The following is a 21887-nucleotide window of genomic DNA, read 5'->3' as shown; positions in this document are numbered from 1 at the left end:
CTATTATGAAGGAATCTGTAGGATGCACAATTTAATCTTTAGACCTTATAAAAGAGATGGCTAACATTTTTCTGTAATAGCATAGCCAAAATAAGAACTTAAATAATAATCTCATAGCTAGATTCACTTCGCCATCAGCGAAGTATACAGTAAGTAGAAAAAACCTCCCTTTCAGACCAAAGGGAAAGAAAGTTTTAAAGTGAGAATATAATTTTCCTCATGGGCATTGTCTACCTTAGAAAAACTACTACAGAACATGCCTGTGACCATAGACTTGTAGTTCAGGCCACCGATGATTAGAGATGGGATACGGGCACTCCCTTGACTTGCATCCTCTGGTCTGCTTTAACACAACCCAGGAGGAAAAGAAAGCTAGGCATCAGAAGCAATGGATGGCAGGCCTATTAATGGTTGATCTGTGCAGTGATCTGCTCTCAAGGAGACCCAACAGGCTAGTCCACTGCACTGGCTTTCAATGTGGTAAGCCTGGGCTTCAGCAGAAGTCAGCTTGTGAAGAGCCCTGGCAGCTCTGCCAAGAGTTGGATCACTGCAAATGGACCTGCCCTGGAGTCGAAGGATGCCCAGGTCAGAGCCACAGATCTGATTGGCTCTAAGCTGAAAAGCCCTTCACTCAGCCCAACTTCCAAAGTGACCACTGCAGCTGAGGGGATGGTCAAGTAGGGTCAGCAACATTGCAGGCAGAACTGTAAATTTCTTGTTAGAGATGCCCCCTGCCTTTACCTGGCCAGCTCTCCTCCCAGGCCAGCCAAGTAATGAAAGTCAACAGAGTGCCTTCCCCTACGAGGTTCACACCTCCCTTAGGATATACCCCATGTGAAGAGATAGATAGGTCTGGGCCTCTTAACTTACAAGGCCTGAAGCCCAACAGATTATTATCAAGCCCCTTCTGTCAGGTTCTATTTGCCTCTCAATCAGAAAACTTAATTGTAGCTTAGACAGCACCTTTCTTAGCACATCTAATAATGACTCTGTCCTTTGTTCTAGACCCTGTCTAGCACACTTGGGCCTCATTCCTTTGTAATCATAACCTCTACTCTACCACCAATGGCTCTACTCCCAACCTGTGTGTACTGATGGTCCTCTTCCCCACTTAATGCTGTATAATGGTTCAAACCTGGTAAATGCCACTCTTAGGATCATTGGTTACTATCCTCACTCTGTCTTTTATGACCTTGTCTAAACATGATCAGAGTCAGCAAACTTGGAAGGCTTCCATAGCCTTGGCAACTCATGACGACAGCCTAGTGTGGTTACTGGCGCCATAAACTAGAGTGTCAATTTGTTGGGTCATCAACAAGAGCCACTGTGCACTTGCTCCTCATGTGGGATCTCTGTCCTTAATGTACGGTACATTTTGATTTAATGCTATAACTAGTACTCAAACAGTATGTTTCACTTTGTGTTTCTATGTGGGTGCAAACTGTTGAAATCTTTATACTAAATTGATCTTCTGTATATAAAGAGAATTGAAAATGAATCTTGATGTGAATGGAAGGGGAGAGGGAGCGGGAGAGGGGAGGGTTGCGGGTGGGAGGGAAGTTATGGGGGGGGGAAGACATTGTAATCCATAAGCTGTACACTGGAAATTTATATTCATTAAATAAAGGTTAAAAAAAAGTTTATGTTGTCCGATATTAAGATGGCTACGCCCACTCTTTTTTCATTTCTGTTGGCATGGTATATCTTTTTCCAGCCTTTCACTTTCAGTCTGTATGGATCATTGTTGGAAAGATGAGTTTCTTGTAAGCAGCAAAAAGATGGGTTTTGTTCCTTAACCCAATCAGCCAATCGGTGTCTTTTAACTGGACAGTTCAAGCCATTAACATTCAATGTGACTATTGAGAAGGAGTAACTTTGCCCTGCCATTTGCCAAAGATATTTTCTCATATCTGGTTTGAGATTCTTGTGGTCTTTTGCTGTGAGGTTTCCTTCCTTTACCTTCTTTCATATTGGTGACCGTGTTTCTGTGTTTCTGTATGTAACACATCTTTAAGCATCTTTTGCAGGGCTGGACGAGTGGCGACAAATTCTTTCAATGTCTGTTTGCTGTGAAAGGTCTTTATTTCACCTTCATTCATAAATGAGAGCTTTGCAGGATATAATATTCTGGGCTGGCAGTTTTTCTCTCTTAGTACCTGGGCTATATCTTGCCATTCTCTCCTGGCTTGTAAGGTTTCTGATGAGAAGTCTGCTGTGAGTCTAATTGGAGATCCTCTGAGAGTAATCTGGCATTTCTCTCTTGCACATTTTAGGATCTTTTCTTTGTGTTTCACTGTGGTGAGTTTGATTACGACGTGTCGTGGTGAGGATCTCTTTTGGTCATGTTTATTAGGGGTTCTATGAGCTTCCTGTATTAGGATGTCTCTGTCCTTCTCCAAACCTGGGAAATTTTCTGCTAGTATCTCACTAAAAAGGCCTTCTAATCCTTTCTCTCTCTCCATGCCTTCAGGTACTCCTAGAACCCGAATGTTGGGTTTTTTAAGAGTATCCTGTAGATTCCTGACAGTATTTTTTAGATTTCTGATTTCTTCTTTTCTTTGATTTGATTGTTTCCTTTCCTGTTCTCTGTCTTCTAATTCCGATATTCTCTCTTCTGCTTCACTCATTCTGTTTTTAAGGCTCTCTAATGTGTTTGTCATTTGATCTATTGAATTCTTCATTTCATTATGATTTCTCGTCACTATCACCATTTCTTATTCCACTAGTTGTTTCATTTCATTTTGATTCCTCCTTAATATTTCATTTTCACGAGAGAGATTTTCTATCTTGTCCAGTAAGGATTTCTGTAGTTCAAGAATTTGTTTTTGAGAACTTCTTAATGTTCTTATCAATTTTTTGAGATCTGCTTCTTGCATTTCTTCAATCTCCTCATCTTCATAATCTTGAATTGGGGTGTCTTTTTCATTTGGGGGTGTCATAGTGTCTTCCTTGTTCTTGTTAGCTTGGTTTTTGCGTTTGTTGTTTGGCATGTTGGAGATATTTGGTTTCTTCACTGTGGTGTTTTTTCTTGTTACACTATGGCTCTATATTAAGTGGACTGTCTGCTTTCAGTGGTGCCTTAGAGGCTTGAGATGAGTGTGGACTGAGAGCTGTGTTTGGTTCCTCAGGGCTGAGGGTGTGTCAAAGATGACACTCCCAGGTTAGGTGTGGTAAATCTCTCTCTTTTTTGATTCAAAAGGGAAGTAATTCCGCACAGCTGAACGTAATTGGAGGTAGTTAGCAGGCAAATGATATACCCACAGGAGCCAGAGATCAGAAGCTCTTTCCCAAGGACCACACAGGGAATCTCTGCTGCCCTCGGTGTGGGCTCCAATTCTCCTGCAGTCTCCCACTGGGTTGCCAAGTTAGATGCTAATCTCCTGTTATTTCACCCCTCCCCCCAGAGTCAGGTTTTTCTGCTAGGCTCAGGGCTGGTACAGACCTGAGGTCGCCCTGCTTATGATGTATGTCCAAAATGGCGCCTGCTCTTTGTCTTGCTCGCCTTTGAGGGGTGAGTGGAGAGAGAGAAACTTGTGTCTGTATCGGTCGCTTTTTTTAATTTTTTCCTCTCTCTCTTCTAGTTAGCCTGGTTTACTTTTCCCCACGAAGTTTCAAGCCTCGTTCCCTCTAGCCTCCTCTTTCCGCTTGCCCGCTGGTGTCTCGGGCTATTGTGGTTCGGCTCACCTCGTGTTCCAGCGCTGGTGCGTTGAGTCTGCTGCTGGTGTCCCGAAGTTGGGCTCCCACGCTCTCCACGCAGGTACACTGTGAATCACTAGTTCCGGAAGAGTTTGTTATGCTGTTTCATCCCCTACTCTTCCTTGACCCTGCAGTATCTCCACTTACATTAACCTGTCTCTCTCTCCGGACTAATAGTGTGCTCCCTGCATATTCCGCCATCTTGCCGCTCTCCGGTTGTCTATTCTTGTCCCTCTCTCTTGCACATTTTAGGATCTTTTCTTTGTGTTTCACTGTGGTGAGTTTGATTACAACGTGTCGTGGTGAGGATCTCTTTTGATCATGTTTATTAGGGGTTCTATGAGCTTCCTGTACTAGGATGTTTCTGTCCTTCTCCAAACCTGGGAAATTTTCTGCTAGTATCTCACTAAAAAGGCCTTCTAATCCTTTCTCCCTTTCCATGCCTTCAGGAACTCCTAGAACCCGAATGTTGGGTTTTTTAAGAGTATCCTGTAGATTCCTGACAGTATTTTTTAGATTTCTGATTTCTTCTTCTTTTCTTTGATTTGACTGTTTCCTTTCCTGTTCTCTGTCTTCTAATTCCGATATTCTCTCTTCTGCTTCACCCATTCTGTTTTTAAGGCTCTCTAATGTGTTTGTCATTTGATCTATTGAGTTCTTCATTTCATTGTGGTTTTTGGTCACTATCTCAGTTTCCTGTTCTACTAGTTGTTTCATTTCATTTTGATTCCTCCTTAATATTTCATTTTCACGGGAGAGATTTTCTATCTTGTCCATTAAGGATTTCTGTAGTTCAAGAATTTGTTTTTGAGAACTTCTTAATGTTCTCATCAATTTTTTGAGATCTGCTTCTTGCATTTCCTCTATCTCTTCATCTTCATAATCTTGCATTGGGGTGTCTTTCTCATTTGGGGGCGTCATAGTGTCTTCCTTGCTCTTGTTACCTCGGCTTCTATGTTTGTTGTTTGGCATGTTGGAGATAATTTATGGTGTTTTTTTTTTTTTTTTTTTTTTTTTTTGCTGTGGTGTTTTTTTTCTCGTTATACTATGCCTCTAAGTGAGCTGTCTGCTTTGTTGAATCCTTAGGGGCTGTGATGGGTGTTGCCAGAGAGCTATGCTTGATTCTTCAGGTTTAAGGCTGTGTAAAGAGTGACTCTCCCAGATTGCTCACTCACTTGCTCCTTGTTGGCTCTCTCTCTCTCTTTTTTTTTTTTTGACTCAGTTGGGAGTGGAGTTGAGGGTAGTTGAAATCTGGCCTCTGTGAGTATTCCTTTGATCTACCCCTGGGACCACACAAAGAGTTTATGCAGCCCTCAATGTGTTCTCAAGTTTCGCTAAAGTTACTGAGTTTGGCTGTGCTTTACATATGTAAAATCGCGGTGCTCTTTGTTTTGCTTGGTGAGTGAAGGGAGAGGCCTCTTCCCCCCACCCCCCCAATGTCTCAGGTTTCTGAGGTCTTTGTCTTACCCTCCTCCGGTTCCCGCGCTGGCGAGATTCTGTGGCTCTGGCTCGTCTCCCGCCGCTCGGCTCGTCTCGGTTGGTTTTCCACGCGGTGGGCTCCCTGTAAGTCCTCTGTTTCATATCCACTAGATCCGGAAGCATTTCCTCTGCAGTTTTTTTCTTGAGTCTTTTCCTGAGGCTACAGCAATTCCACTTTTATGAAACTTTATTTTCCCAAACTAAGGCGCACGTCCTCACTATCCGCCATCTTGGCTCCGCCCCCCAGTAAATCTTTAAAAAAGAAAAAAGTAGCATTTATGTGTGGTTCTAATTCTATGTTCTATTGACTTTTTTCTATCCTTGAAATGATGCCATATGATCTTAATTTCTGAAGTTTCATGATAAGTCTTGATATTGGGTAGTGAAAGTCTTCTAGCTCTGTTCTTCATTTCATTGGCTATTCTAAGTCCTTTATAGTTCATATAAATTTTAGAATCAATTTCTATAAAGTAACCAACTAGAATTCTTTTTGGAATGCTATTGAATCCATAGATCGATTTAGAACCAGTTGAAATTTTAAGAATATTAAGTAATTCAATAAAAATGAGAATATACTCTTCCATTTATTTAGCTTTAAAATTTTTAAAAATTTTTATTTGTGAGACAGAGTTACGGAGAGAGAGAGACAGAGAGAGACAGAGAGAGAAAGAACTTTAAAAACTTTTTCAGAAGTCTTTTACTGCATTAGATGTATAGGATTAAATATTTCTTGTTGAACTTATTTCTAGATATTTTAAATTTTGTACTGTTGTAAATAGTATTATTTTCAAAATTTTAATTTCTATATGTTTGCAGTAATACATAAAATGCAAATGATTTTTAAAAGCTTGAGGCTTGTGGCTTTTCTTTTTTAGATATTTATTGATGTACTGATTTTAATTTATTTTCATTTTATCTGCAAGTCAGTGTCAAAGATTGAGAGAAAGAGAGAGACAGAGAGGAAGTGATAGAGATAGAGACACAGAGGGAGAGAGAGAGAGAGAGAGAGAGAGAGGTAGACAGAGAGAGATTTTCCATTTTACTGGTTCATTCCCTATACACCTGCACTAGCTGGGGCTAAGGTATTTGAAGCCAGGGAATGGGAATTCAGTCTGGGTCTCCCATGTGGCTGGCAGGGACCTAAGTACTTGAACCATCCTCTGTTGCCTCCCAGGGTGTGCATTAGCAGGAAGCTGGAGTGGAAGTAAAGGAGCTGGGACGCCAACTAGGGCACTCTGATATGGGTTATAGGTAGCTCAAGTGGTGTCTTCATTGCAGCACCAAATGCTTGCCCTACGAATAATTTTTGTATATGGCCTTATATTCACCTGCCTTGTCAAATTACACATTCAAATAGTTGCTCAAGTATTCTTCTGGGTTTCCTATATACACAATTATATCATTTTGCATATTCAATTCCAATTATTATTGTTTTCATTTATTTTCTGTGCTTTGTGGAACCAGCTATGGCTTCCAGTATAATGTTGATTTAAAGTAGGTGATTACAACTAAACATGATTTAGCTGTAGTTTTCAGTGAGGATGGTCTCAGCTGGGTTAGTTTGTTTTGCTACATGTGATCACTCATTCTCCAGCAGCATTCTAGACTTGTTTGCATGTCAGCTAGACAAGGTTCCAAAGAACAAGTAGAAATGTGCAATGCCTCTTCAAACCAAGGCTTACCAATTGGCACAAAAATTCTTTATTGCATTCTATTGAGAAGGCCAGTCCAATCAGAAGAGAGATGAGTGGACCCCAATTCTTGATGATGGGAGGAGTGGCCAAGTCACATTGCAAGGACATGGTCATTTTTGCATTCTATCACACTAGTTCTCTGCCAGAATTCTTAGACTTTCATTTTATTTCCTTGAACCTATTGATCATAATTACTTAGAAGTTTATGACTGACAACTCCACTACATAGATGTTCCTTGGATCTCTTCCTATGGTTTATTTTTACTTTTAGTGTTGTGCATGTGTCCTCTTCTTATATCTATTCAATATTTTTAAATTTCATTTTGGAAATTGTGCGTGAGAAATGCTAGAAGTAATTTAATGCCCTAACTAACGTCATTTTCCTCCAGGAATACTTTATATTTGCCTTGAGAAGGCAGACAAATTATAGAGATTCCAAGTCACTTTAGTCAAGTTCAGGATTGTGATGATTAGAAATTGAGCTTCATTCATTTCTTGTTGATTGTTACTCTTTTTAAAAAATATTTTATTTATTTATTTGACAGGTAGAGACACAGACAGTGAGAGAGAGAGAGACAGAGAAAAAGGTCTTCCTTCCGTTGGTTCACTCCCCAAATGGCCGCAATGGCTGGAACTGCACCGATCCGAAGCCAGGAGCCAGGAGCTTCCTCCAGGTCTCCCACGGGGTGTAGGGGCCTAAGCACTTGGGCCATCCTCCACCACTATTCCAGGCCACAGCAGAGAGCTGGACTGGAAGAGGAGCAGCCAGGACTAGAACCGGCGCTCATATGGGATGCCGACGCCACAGGCGGATGATTTACCTAGTGTGCCATGGTGCCGGCCCCTGATTGTTACTCTTAATATATAGTCTTTTTATTGTAACCAATGCCAAATCTGGTGAATTTTAGGTTACCCACTTCCTAAGAGAAGGGCTCTGAATACCTCATTGTCTTAGTTCCTGAGTTTATAGTTAAGTTCTCTTCAATTTCTCAAGCTTTCAGCTACTTTTTATGAAATCAGATGTCTCTAGATGACAACTTTCAAAAAAGTTGGTCTAGTCTCTGAGTTTCCTTTTTGCAGATATTGGCCCTATAATACTAATGACATGCTTTTTGTATTTTTGTTCATTTTTCTTCTAGTTATTCTCAGTGGGAGGGTTGGTTAGCATGTCTTAATCTGGTTTTCCATTATCATAATTAGAATTCCATAGATGATTATTTTTGTCAACCATTAAGTGCATATTATGCAGTGAAACTATATTCTGTTTGCAGATCACAAACTTTCTAGAGGCAGGAGCCACATCTTATACATGAAGAGGTGCTGTTTCTTTGGAATCTGAGTTACAGTGAGGACTCACTAGAGACTGAATAACTAATGATGAAAGTTACGTCCTTTTTTGTAGAGTTGATAATTTTTTTTTCACTTACTTTCACTCTCTGGATCTTTGTGCAATTATTTACAGACTGATCTGTTCTCATAAATAGTTGTAGAACTGTGGTGGAGAGACACAGCACATTCTTATTTTAAGAAGCTTCTGATTTGGTAATGGGAAGAACCAGAACAAGTTATGAAAATATAAATGAGAACCCCATTTGTTTTACTCACAGGAACACCAGGATCAAAGAAATATATTCCATTGACCCAATAGTATTGAAAATCCTTCAGTTATTCATTCTGCCGATTGAGGAAATAGAGTGAAGCTGTGGTTGGGAATGAGTGCACTTATAAAACAGATGGATGTGTAAAAATTCCTCCCTTTCCATCATTTTCTTCCTAATGTTCTCCATTTTAACAGACGTATAACTATCCTCGTATCCTACTTTTCTCCTAGAAATTCTCCTTTGTTTTCCCCAATACATGCAGACAACCTTTTTATATCCTTTCCATTGGGCCGTGCCATGATGTTTCTGCCAAAAAACAGCTGTAACAACTTCTACTTTTTCCTACTGACTGTCCTGGCCTGCTCTACCATGTCATAATCCCATGTTCATTAGCTCTCATCTTGATCCCTAGAAACAGAATTGTTTGGATATGCCTGGAAAGTGTAGTTTGACTTTTCTCTTTCTGATTATTTTCTAGGGAGCAATCTTCATGGAGACTTTCTAACCACTAAAAATTAGCAAATGTTCATGTGTAATTCTCACAGTCTGATGTGCTAAATTCTGTAAGATAGGATTATGAATCGAGCAGAGAAGAGGGACCATGAGCTTATATTGAAGTGGTAATCTTTCCAGATCTTGTTATGCAGAATTTCTGGAAGTCATCCCTGGTCTCTGTTGGTTGTCTCAGTGAGGTAGGGAGGGAGTGACATCAGCTAGAATGCTTATAATATCATGGTTATGGATTTATTCTCAATTGACAAGCTGACTGGATTTCAAGTTCATCATTCTTGTTGTATAACTTGGGCCACTTACTGAAGTTCTTTATAGCTCACCTAAAAATGAGGATAAGAAGCTCTTATGGAATTGTGATGTTAAATAGGTAAAACATGTAAAGTGTTTGAAAAATGCCTGGACAGGTGTTGTGGCATAGTGAGTAAAGCTGCTCCCTGTAACTCCAGTATCCTTATGGGCGCTGGTTCATGTCCTGGCTGCTCTACTTTTGATCGAGCTCACTGCTAATGGCCTGGGAAAGGTGGTGGAAGATGGCCCAAGTGTTTCAGACACTGCCACACACATGGGAAATCTGGAAGAAGCCTTTGGGCTCCTTGCTTTGGCCTGGCTAAGCTCCAGCCATTGTGGCCATCTGGGGAGTGAACCAGTAGATGGGAGATCTCTCCCTCTCTGTAACTTTGACTTTCAAATAAATAAATAAAATCTTAAAAGAAAAAAAAAGAAAAATTATGTCACATAGTAATTACTCAAGAGATTTCAGCTGTTATTATTGATGTGTGGATTCCTTCAGATAAGAGGAACAGAATGTGGGGAGAAGAAGAAGCAGATAAAGAAGTACATTTTTAAGTTTCTCTTAGGCTCCAAGCTCCTTCTATTATCCCCATTCTCTTGTCTTCAGGGAGATCACATTCAATTACCTACACTGTTTTTTTCTGCCACCTTCAACTTGAGTTCTCTTCCTTAGAATGCCCAGATGTTCCTGCCCACATGGATGGCCTCTCAGGAATGCCTCTCAGGTTATCTCCCCGACTCCTCAAGACACAGAGAAATGTATACTCTTATCAGTGGAAGGTGAAGTTGTCCTTCTCTCCAGACTATCATGTCATACTGACTTGGAAGAACGATTCACTTCATTCTAAACCTTCTATTTCACATAATTTCAGCAGTAGACTGATTTATACATTTCAGAGCTTGGATCTTCACATCAAGGCATCAGAGCCGCAGGACAGTGGTTTCTATGTCCTTGGCATCACCTATGAGTCTGGGCATGTTTGTGAAGTCAAGTTCAACGTTTCTGTGTTTGGTGAGTCTCCAGGACTGATTACCCTGACCCTCTGATTCCTGTAAGACTAGTATATCCAGAGCCTTTCTGATCAGAGTCTTTGCTTCCAGATCATGTCAAGAAGCCCCACATACAGGAGGAGTGGAAGGCTCTGGGAAAAGGAATATGCCAAATGACTCTGTCCTGCCTGGTCATCATGGATGAGCATGTGAACTATACTTGGTACAGAGGGAGTGAGCTGCTCCAGGTGGGGAGGAATCTCACCTATGTGGAACAGCGGAGTGATACTGATGGCGTGAACACATATACCTGCAATGTCAGCAACCGTGCCAGTTGGGCAAGCCACACCCTCAACATTACCCAGGGCTGTTCGAGTGCCCACCAGGGTATGTGGAGCACTCTGTGGGCTATAACAGGGGCCAAAGGTGTTGGGTCCCACAACTGGACTCTTGTGCAAGAGAAGCTGGTGTATGAGATCCCTGGCTTCTACTCCCAATGCCTTATAGCCTTTCCCCTGGGCATCCTAGCCTCTGTGACTATACAGCCAGGCCTGTCCTAGTCTGAGGTGAATTTTACCCCTACCCCCTTCTGGAGAGGCAAGTTTATCCTCCATGTGGGAATGCATAGTAGTTTGGTGACTCAGTCCTGCACCGGCTGTGATCCTGGCTGTGATCTTCCTCTGAGGGATTGAAGGAGATATAGTTCTCTTTCCCAAGTGATAATGTGTCCCAAGCCACATAGTTCTCCAAGAACTGAAGACACTATACACCAACACCATGGGTCAGTGGGAACTTCAGAAGGATCCCAGGATATTTAGGAGAATTCTGGATTTATTGAATATGTTCACTTGGGAGATTACCTAAGTTAAGTTTGCAGCACCTTTTATTAGGTAAACAAAGACTTAATGCCAGTATCATGGACATTACAGGAACACAAACCCACACTGTCCCTGTCTTTATGGAAATTACAGCCCAGTTGGGGCAACAAAACTAAGTACTATAGAAAGAATTAAACACCTAACACAGGGACAAGGACACTGACATTTGGGTCATGTCAATCATGTCTCAACATTCACTAACTCTGTGATTTCAAGCAGACTCATTAGCTTCTTTGAATCTCTAATTTTCTTTTGGGTAAAGGGGGATGATATTAACATATACCTCACAGGATTGCAGTTAAGATTAAGTGAGATAATGTTTGTGAAGAACCTAGGCATGGGGCCGGCACTGTGGTGTAGCAGGTAAAGCCACTGTCTGTAGTGCCAGCATCCCATATGGCTACCGGTTCAAGTTCCAGCTGTTCTACTTCCTTTTTTTCACAGGCAGAGTTAGACAGTGAGAGAGAGACAGAGAGAAAGGTCTTCCTTCTGTTGGTTCACCCCCAAGATGGCCGCTATGGCCAGTGCACTGAGCCGATCCAAAGCCAGGAGCCAGGTGCTTCCTCCTGGGCTCCCATGTGGGTGCAGGGCCCAAGCACTTGAGCCATCCTCCACTGCCTTCCCAGGCCACAGCAGAGAGCTGGACTGGAAGAGGAGCAACTGGGACAGAATCTGGCACCCCAACCGGGACTAGAACCCCGGGGTACCAGCGCCGCAGGCGGAGGATTAGCCAAGTGAGCTGCAGCGTTGGCCCCGGCTGCTCTACTTCTGATCCAGCTCTCTGCTATGGCCTGGGAAAGCAGCAGATGATGGCCCAAGCCCTTGGGCCCCAGCACCCGTGTGGGAGACATGGAAGAAGCTCCTGGCTCCTGGCTTCGGATTGGCACAGTTCCGGCCACTGCGGCTAACTAGGGAGTGAACTAGCAGATGGAAGACCTCTCTCTCTCTCTCTCTCTCTCTCTCTCTCTCTCCTCTCTCTGTGTAACTCTGAGTTTTGAATAAAAATAAATAAATCTTAAAAAAATAAGAACCTAGATAGCCAGCACCTGGAGCACTTAATTCCTTCCCCTTCTACTCTCGTTGATTGGATTACATATCAGCCACACATGCAATGCAATGTTAAATGTAGAAATTCAAATGAGAGCAGTGAAAGCAGGTATAGCAGGAAGGTGAATGGAAGACTTGTCCACACATGGTAGACATGCCATGAGTATTTTTGCAATTAAAAACAAATGAATGGATACACATCACATTTGCTCTGCCAGATGCTTTGGATATATATAAGTACCTCAAACCTTCATGGAAAATGGAATTAAAAGCTAGTTTGTTTTGGTGAAAAAATTTTAAAAGCAATGCATACAAGGGATTTTCAAGAAGTCCATGAACAATGTTTATTATGGTAGAACTACATATGGATTTCAAAAACTTTTTGCACAGAAAAACCTTCCATTTTCCATGAACTTTTTCAAGCATTTTGTTATTTGATCTTATAATTATTCCCATAGGTAGGTCAATAATCTCCTTTCTACAGGAAGGAAAATTGAGGCTCAAAGGGGTTAAGCAAGTAGCACAGAGCTTACAGAATTAGAATTTGAATCAGGTCTGTCCAAGAGAAATACCCATGCCCTTGGCACCACTCCAAAGCCACTCAACTAAGCCAAGACACAACTTCAGGGACTGGGATTTGAGACAGCCCCTGCAGCAGACAGGTGTGGGGGAAGAGAAGGGAGTGCTGAGGGCACAATCCTTTTGTGTCTCATAGGATCCAAATTTCTTCCCTTTTTGGTGGCCATCATGATTCTGACCATGCTGTTCCTTGGCACCCTCACCTTCTTCTGCATGTGGAGGAGGAAGAGGAGGCAGTCGTGTAAGTGGAAGGTCCTTGGGAGGCGGCACTGCCTGGGGCAGTGGGCCTAGTAGCTTGATCCTGTGTCCGGTGACAGGTGCCTGGGAGCACAGCATGTCCTTTTTCTCCGGGAGTGTTGGTGTATCTGTGTGCTTGGTTGGGGGAGGGCAAGCACTGCTAGTTCCCAGTTCATGCCTTCTGTGGTGGCTGCTGGATATTTAGCCTGACCCCCAACGTCCAGCTTTATCTGCAACTGGCTGGTTTTGGGAGTAACTGCCATGCTTTATGGAAGAGGTATACCAGGATTGATTGCTTCACTGTGCTCTTTGAGTGCCCTGGGGAGAGCACCGACCTGCCTCCTATCTAGACTTTTCTTAAAATCTTAGCCATCTGCGGTAGAGGAACAACCCGTCAGCAGCAGAAACCTACTGAGGAGGCCTCATGGAGGTTTCCGCAGCTGTGTTCTTTGCTTCCTTCCTCCAGCAGAGACCAGCCCCAAGGAGTTGCTGACAATTTATGAAGATGTCAAGGACCTGCAAATCAGAAGAAATCAAGTACGGCATCCTAGGGGCTGGGGTCTTTCTCAATGGCTCTGGGAGATGCTCTTTTGAGGGTGGCCATTCAGAGAAGGCAGAGGGAACTGCACAGCTGTCCTCTCAAAGGGACCCTTATCCCTTCCCATCTATCTTCTTTCTAGCAGCTTCCTAGCTCTGGCCATGGAGGAAAAGAGGAAGCCAAGTAGATAAAGGGAGGCCAAGGGGCATCTTGGTGCAGAGTACCTGCTGAGAAGGAATGGAGCATGACAGACATCACTAGCAGGAGGCAGAATGCTGCTGCTGTCTTCCCAGATTGCCATGGTATCCTCATTTCTGTCTGGTCTCACCAGCTGGGAGGAATGCCAGGAGTGCAGCCTCCCTCTTGGGTTTGATCACAAACTCTCACCTTCCTAGCAAGCCAGAGCTTATTTTCCTGGATCTCTTAATTGGTACCTAGGCTGGCAAGCATGACAGCCAAACCATTACAGTTTTGTAACTGGCTCAGTGGTTTACGTTGCCTTTTGGGAAGAAGCAACCTGACCTAACAGGAGCAGCTTCTGCTTGCTCCCACAGAGGTCAGCTTCTGCCTTGTGTGATGGACCCTGCTGGCCTCCAGTGTCTCCCCACCAGAGCCCTAACTGGCCAGGTAGACTCAGGGTTCAGCAGCATGAAAAACCTCCACCCCCAGTCTCCTGAGGGGTAGGAGAGATGAAGGGAGCAGGAAAGCCTGTGCCTTTGGCCTTGGGTCCAGGGCTCCATCCAGCCCTGCCGCTGCCCAGGAGCAGGCTGGCCAAGAAAGCTGGATCCAGGGAGGGACTTAAATGTGCAGTCTTCAAACTGTTTAAATCCTCTGAGTTCAAGTACCCCGAGGCAAGGCTCAGATAAGAGCCCCACTTAGAGCTCTGTCCGTTATCGGTGATTGTGTGGTGAATTTAGTACAGAAGTTAGCGAGGTGAAGGAAGTGACAGGGGGCCCCCGGGCAGGGTTGCTCAAGTCCCTTCAAACCTGCTAAAGGCTCCACGACAAATAGCTCTTCCTCCTGTCTCCCTCACCCCTGCCACCTCCCTCCCAGGCTCTCAGGAACTCTTCCTGCTTGTGCTGTCTTCTCCTACTCAGGTCTCTATCCTGTTTCTTGTGCAGGAACAGGAGCAGAAACCCCCAGAAGGAAGCACCATCTACTCCATGATCCAGGCTCAGGTACCACTCTGACTTCCCTAGCCATTCCTTACCCATCTATAGCACCTCCTAAAGCTCTCTCAAGATGCACAGTGTTGAATGGCAGGATGAAATCTTGGTGTTCTTGGAGCCTGGAAGACTGTTTGGCCTCAGCTGCATTAAGAAATTATTTGAAAATCTCTGTGTGGTTTGGGAGGATCTTAACAGAACCAGAAATCCCGGGAATAGGGAATTCTTCTGCTTGGCACCAAATTTGGTCTGATGAAGCCAGAAGGAGGAGTGTGAAGCCCCTCCGAGGGGACTCAGCTGCTTTTTTCTCTCCCAGCTGCTTCCAATACTTTGGGCCCTTGTACTTTTAGAAAAATTTTAAAAAGATTTTTATTTATTTATTTGAGAGGGAGAGAGAGAGAGAGAGAGAGAGAGAGAGAGGTAGCCAGGAGCCAGGAGCTTCTTCCGGGTCTCCCATGTTGATGCAGGGACTCAAGCACTTGGACCATTTTCTACTACTGCTTTCCCAGGCCATAGCAGAGAGCTGGATGGGAAGAGGAGCAGCCAGAACTAGAACGGACACCCATATGGGATGCCGGCACTGTAAGCGTAGAATTAACCTACTCTGCCACAGTGCCAGCATCTTGTACTTTTTTTAAAATCCCCATTCCATATTTCACCAGTTTTCAGGAAAGAATAAATCTGTATTGGTCCCTTTTATTTTATTATGTCTTAAAAATAATGTCTATTTTCTTAGTGAACCTCACCAAGCCTTACGAAGTGATTCTAATACTTTACATGGGATCCAAATCCCAAATCACAGATGAGAGAACTGAGACACAGGTTAGCCAATGTGCTCAAGACCACATAGCTGGATAGTGGCAAAGAGGAGCCAGATGGCTTCTGAGTCCCCATGCTGCCTCCTGACATTCTGGGATTACAGCCTAACCCAGGCCTGACACTGCTATCGAGGGAAACACTGCCTCCTAGTGGTCGGTGATGAAAATTTGATGATAAAAATGATTTTTTTTTTTTTCAACAAATGAATATCCAATGCAGCAACATCTTCAATTTGGTGGCTAAGTTGTGGAGCAAAGAAAATCTGATTGTAAGAGTGGCTGACGTCTGTCAGTTCTGCTTCTTCCAGATGGAACTCCAGTGAGAGGACTGAATCAATGCAAGGAAGAGCTCCTCTCAACCTTGGGTGTTGAGTGAGAGTCAGATCAGAGCATTTTTTTTTTTGACAGGCAGAGTGGACAGTGAGAGAGAGAGACAGAGAGAAAGGTCTTCCTTTTGCTGTTGGTTCACCCTCCAATGGCCGCTGCAGCCGGTGCGCTGCGGCCGGTGCACTGTGCTGATCCGAAGGCAGGAGCCAGGTGCTTCTCCTGGTCTCCCATGGGGTGCAGGGCCCAAGCACATGGGCCATCCTCCACTGCACTCCCAAGCCACAGCAGAGAGCTGGCCTGGAAGAGGGGCAACCAGGACAGAATCCGGTGTCCCGACCAGGACTAGAACCCGGTATGCTGGCGCCGCAAGGTGGAGGATTAGCCTAGTGAGCCACGGCGCCGGCCTAGATCAGAGCATCTTAAAATGAGGGTTGGGGCTGGGGTCGTGGCTTGGGGGTAAAGCCTCCGCCTGCAGTGCAAGCATCCCATATGGGTGCTGGTTCGAGTCCCGGCTGCTCCACTTCCAATCCAGCTCTCTGCTATGGCCTAAGAAAGCAGCAGAAGATGGCCCAAGTGCTGGGGTCCCTGTACCCACATGGGAGACCCAGAAGAAGCTCCTGGCTCCTGGCTTCTAATTGACCCAGCTCCAGCCATTGTGGCCATCTGGGGGAATGAACCAGCGGATGGAAGACCTCTCTGCCCCACCCTGCCCCACCTCTGCCTATGCCTCTCTGTAACTCTGCCTTTCAAATAAATAAAAAAAGAGGGTTGGCTCCAGTCTGAGATGACACCTGGTTCAGGTCCACATGGCCAAAAAGCAGCACTGACTTGTTGAGGAAGAGTCCTGGAGAATCTTGGGTTTGACTCCTACTTTTGTGTCCACATTGTGTCTCTGGACTATTTGTCCTTTGGGAGCCTCATCTGAGCTATGGGCAAACAGTAGTCATTCTCAGCTTATGGAAATGGCCTAAGGATAAAGGGAAAATGCACATGTGAATCAGCTATTGTTAGTGCAAGTGGGACTAGCCCTCAGGTTGTCCGGCTGCCTTGCTTGCCCAGAGTCCTCCCCACGAACAGGTGCATCTCTCATCTGGGCAGGGTTGAGGCAGAGGGATAGAAGAGATGACCTTCTTTGTGCTGGATCTATGCTTCTGCAATGGTTTTCTTTCTCTTCTCATTAGACTCCTGCTTCTGCTTCATCAGAAACGTCAAATACACTGTATTCATTAGTACATAAGGTGAGTCTCTGCCTGCCTTCCTAGCAGGTGCAATTGATGAAACTCTGCTTTTAGCATGTATGCAAGCATGTGTGTGTGCACGCATGCATTTGCAGAGAGTGTGTGTGCATGTCCCAATGGGGTTGTTCCCCTACTGTGTGTATCTGAGGAGTTTCTGTTAACTGATTTATTTAAATGCTAAGGGGCAAATGAGAAATGCCTTCCTGATTCTGTCTGGAGAATAAGAATAGCTCTGAAACTCAGTGAACAGTGGGTGATAGGATTTTCCAGAAGTTTCTGTGGGGGAGGGGCAAAGAGCAATCAGAGACAGGAAGGAAGTGCTCTGTGCAGAGGGACCACAGGGTTTTGCAGACAGCTGATGCTATGGCAGAGATAATGGAGAGGTTTTGCTGGCAGGGCATGGCCTGGAGCTGGCGGAGTAGACTGGACCAAGAGTGACACAATGTTGATTCTCAGGGACCACAGGTTCTGACCAGCCACCTGCTAGTGGAGACCTCCAGACTGAGGTGATCCTGTGTTGTCCACTCAACTCATCCTCAGCATTGAGCTCATAGCTCTTATTTGCACCTGGACCTGAGATGTGTATCTTGGTACCTGTGGTCATCCTTTCAACCTTGTGTGGGAGGGGTTGGGAAGAGTGGTGTTTCCAAGGCTGGAGTCCCAGTGTGAGGCTGTGAACCTTAATGTGGTGCATGGGAAGCTGGGAATCCACAAAGCCAAGAAAGTCCATGCAAATCAGGGACTGTGTGTTCGAGGGGGTTTATAACATATTTTCAGGCTTTTACTCCATGCAAACAAATATGCATCCTATAGAGAGAGAGAGGGAGGGAGGAAGGGAGGGAGGGAGGGAGGGAGGGGGAGAGAGAGAGAGAGAGAGAGAGAGAGAGAGAGAGAGAAAGAGAGATTGTGAATTAAATGCTACAATATAAGCATGTATAGATATTCCCACTAGGAATGTGTGTATTGTGGTCTTTAGGGGTATGTGGGTGTGGAATGCTAAGCTCTGACTTTGGTGCAGACATATCCTCTCAGGCAAGTATGCATTTTCTCTTTCCTGGGGACCAAAAACATCAGTGTTTATCATGTGGTAGGAGATTCTATGAACTTTTTTTTTAAAGATTTATTTATTTATTTGAAAGTCAGAGTTACACAGAGAGAGGAGAGGCAGAGAGAGAGAGAGAGAGAGAGAGAGAGAGAGAGAGAGAGAGAGGTCTTCCATTCACTGGTTCAATCCCCAATTGGCTGCAATGGCTGGAACTGTGCCGATCCAAAGCCAGGAGCCAGGACCTTCCTCCGGGTTTCCCACGTGGGTGCAGGGGCCCAAGGACTTAGATCATCTTCTACTGCTTTCCCAGGCACTGCAGAGAGCTGGATTGGAAGTCGAGCAGCCAGGACTCGAACCAGTGCCCATATGGGATGCCTGCGCTTCAGGCCAGGGCATTAATCTGCTGCACCACAGCGCCAGCCCCCTATTAATTTTCTGGCTAAGGATACCCTCAGGGGTTTCTGAGCCCTAATTCTCATTTGGGATCCCTCACACCAGCAGGAGACTGACATCTCTAATCTTGAAGTCAAGTATTCTTTCTCTCTTTGATTTTCTAGTCTGGATCCAAGGTGAAGAACCATAACCCTTCCATCAGTCACTCTGTCTACGAAGAGGTAGGATTCTGGAACTCCTCCTGGATGGGTTTAATTTCTGCAGCACAACATTCAAGTTTGGCCATGCATAGTGTGCTAGGAAAAGGTCTTCCACGTATTGCTAGAGTTTCAGGGATTTAGAGATCTTCTAATCCAAATCATCATTTTATTTTTTAAATTTATTTATTTTATTTATTTGAAATGTAAAGTGACAGAAAGCCAGATAGAGAGTGCTCCCATCTGCTGGTTCACTCCCCAAATGCTTTCCACAGCCAGGACTGGGCCAGAAGCCAGGAGCCAGAAGCCAGGAACTCAATCCAGGTTTCCACATGGGTGGCAGGGACCCAAGTATTTGGGCCATTATCTGCTGCCTCCCAGGGTCTACATTAGCAGGAAGGTAGAATCAGGAGTGGAACCAGGGACTGAACCCAGGCACTTTGATATGGGATGCAAGCTTCCCAAGTGGCTTCTCAGCTTCTGTGCCAAATGCCTGCCCTCCAAATATTCATGTTAGAGATGAAGATGTAGAGGCCCAAGGAGAGTCAGCATGTAACACATGTTCCCATCGGGTTTGACTCTCATAGGGCAGTCTGGATTGTGGATTATGGCTGTCTCCAAGCTAGTTCCCAGGGTGTGAGCTATAGATCTTCCAAGGGTTTGTGTATGTGAGTGTGTTGGTAGGAGGGGCGTGAGGGATGGATGTCAGTGAGGATAAGTGATTCTAAATGAGTTCCTAAAATTCGACCATCGCAGTGGACCATTCTGGCATATGTGTGGTCTGAAGCTTCTGCTGGAGTGGACGCTGTTCAAAGGTGAATGCTGAGCCTGTTAGCTGAACTGATTCCCTCAGGTCATTTGGCGAGCAGGGTGAGGGGAAGAGGGACTCAAACTTGCTGAGAGTCACTACGTGTAAAGCAGCCTGCCAGTGTCTGAATCCCTTATCTAATCCCCACCTAATGCTATTCGGCAGGTGTACCTACACATCTCATTTACACCCAGAGAAGTTACTGCAAGGGGAGCATCCCAACCATTCCTAGTACACCCAAACCTCCAACTGTGGTCCAGTAAAGTGTTGTCACTGATCACAATGGAGAGGGTGAGTGGGTTGTGGTTGGGATTCCCAGAACTTCAGCTGAAGCCCAACAGTCTGGGAGGTCTGGAGGAAGCACAGTACAGTTAAAAGAGCACTGGAATTGAAGCCAGAGAACTGCATTGAAGACCTTCCTGTACTTCATACTAGTGGCTCACCCTAAGGAATTTGTTTTACCACTCTAAGCTCCATTTACTTAATCTTTAAAGTGGACACAATGATTCATACCCCCACACGATTGTTACAAGAATCTGCTAGTGGGTAGGTCTGAAATTTTTCCATTTATTTCGCAGGTTGGAAAGAGACCACCTAAAGCCCAGAACCCCACTCGATTGAGCCGTGAAGAACTGGAGAGCTTTGATATTTATTCCTAGTTGCCGTAGCTTGTCTCACCTTTCTTGCACATCAGCATCTGCTTTGGACAATAGCACAGTGGATGATGCCACAGGAGTCTACACAGAGCAGTTCCTAGTCTGGAGAAGATATGGAAGTTTGTTCATGGTCTATATTTTGTTTTAATGATTTCTAATCACCTTTGCAAGCATAAGACTATTAAGCAATATCTCCCAACTTGCAGACAGAACAAGAACAGGAGGGAATGCTGGGTCATTCACAGAAGACCACATTCCAAGTACTTGTAAAGTCTCATGTAAATGGAGTTGGTGCTGTCATTAGCATGGAGATTCCCTTTCTCTGGTTTTCTTGCCTGTTACTTGGCTCCCATCCTCCCAAATCTGGGATAACTGCATGTCTTGTCCTGGTCCATCTTCCAAAGTAAGAAGAATGAAAGATGATGGTGGCTGGGAGGTAGAGGAAGCAGCCCTCTGGCTGTCACTGGCATGTTCTCCAAAGCCAGGACCTGAGCTTGATTCAAATGCAGAGGGAAAATTTTCACCCACATCTCACACCTTACTTCTGGCCAGTTGGTCACAAGGGGGTATGGGCAACCGTGAGAGTAGATGGAGCAAAGCAAGCCCATCTCTGGGAAGAAACTCATCGAGGGCGGCAGATGCTTGGTGCAGCAGTTAAGTCACTGTTTGGAAGGCCCCAATCCAGTATCAGAGTGCCTGGACTAAGCCCTGGCTTCTCTGCTTCCCATCCAGCTTCCTGCTAATGCACTTTCTGGGAGGCAGCAGATGATGGCTCAAGAGCTTCAGCCCCTACAAATGACACGGAGACCTGGATTGAGCTCCAGGCTCCTGGTTTTTGCATGGCCTAGTCCTGACTGTTGCAGGCATTTGGGGAATGAACCAGCCAATGGAAGATTTTCTCTCTGTTTCTCTCTCCCTTTTAAATAAAATGAAAATAAATAAAAATTTTTAAGAGGAAAGAAAAGTCACCCAGAGTTTATAATCACAGTAAGACCAGTTTTACCCTTAGTGTATGTGTGTGCTGTTTGATTGACTACAGCATATTATGAGAAAGCTACTGCGGTCTGTTCCTGGAAGAGGAGGCCCCTAGGAAGCCATAGTCTTAAAGTTTAGTGTCCTGATGATGCTTCGTATGATATACACTCAGGCAGCTGAATGCTGACTATGAGGCAAGAGGACCTGGGCACCATGCCGGGTTCCCCGAGTCTTCAGAGCACACCTTTCAACAAGACGGTGAGGAGCAGGGTGAGACTCTGAGCCCAGGAAAGGGAAAAGGATAAGCTGGAAATGACTTACTCAGAGACCCCAGCTGCTAAAAAGGGGTGTCATTGGGAACGGCAGTCAAGACAGGGTTCCAGCCGCAGGTGGGAGATGCAGTGTCAATTTGCAGAAGCTGCTTCCATCTGAGGTTTCATGTGCATGGCCATCTAGAATTTTACTGCTTCAAGTCTAGAGAAAGTGAATCTAACAAGCAGATTAAACCCACTGGGTATAAAACAAAGGACAGAGTCATTATTAGAGGACCTAAGAAAAGTGCTGTCTAAACCATGAGGAAGTTTTCCCACTGAGAGGCAAATAGAAACTGACAGAAGGGGCGTGATAACAATCAGGTGGGCTTTAAGGTCTGGCCAGGTATGAGGTCCAGACCGACCCATTATCTCCTCACATGGGTTAGTAGAGAAGACATCATAGGGGA

The 21887-nt window shown here is 44.7% G+C and overlaps 1 protein-coding gene across 1 annotated transcript in view; it reads left to right on the top strand.

Moving 5' to 3' along the window:
- The window catches only part of CD244 (CD244 molecule), a 39523-nt gene extending 19281 nt beyond the window's left edge, over nucleotides 1-20242 (top strand). Inside the window, exons 3-10 of the mRNA XM_062190188.1 lie at nucleotides 10172-10286; nucleotides 10376-10651; nucleotides 12905-13009; nucleotides 13472-13542; nucleotides 14665-14721; nucleotides 17036-17092; nucleotides 18695-18751; nucleotides 20114-20242. Of these exons, the coding sequence (XP_062046172.1) occupies nucleotides 10172-10286; nucleotides 10376-10651; nucleotides 12905-13009; nucleotides 13472-13542; nucleotides 14665-14721; nucleotides 17036-17092; nucleotides 18695-18751; nucleotides 20114-20194 (819 nt within the window). The 3' untranslated portion in view covers nucleotides 20195-20242. The remainder of the gene's footprint in view (nucleotides 1-10171; nucleotides 10287-10375; nucleotides 10652-12904; nucleotides 13010-13471; nucleotides 13543-14664; nucleotides 14722-17035; nucleotides 17093-18694; nucleotides 18752-20113) is intronic.
- The last annotated feature ends 1645 nt before the right edge of the window (nucleotides 20243-21887 follow it).

The sequence above is a fragment of the Lepus europaeus genome, chromosome 5 (genome assembly GCF_033115175.1).
Source record: "Lepus europaeus isolate LE1 chromosome 5, mLepTim1.pri, whole genome shotgun sequence".
Classification (NCBI taxonomy): Eukaryota; Metazoa; Chordata; class Mammalia; order Lagomorpha; family Leporidae; genus Lepus; species Lepus europaeus.
This window is presented reverse-complemented; position numbering and strand designations above follow the sequence as displayed.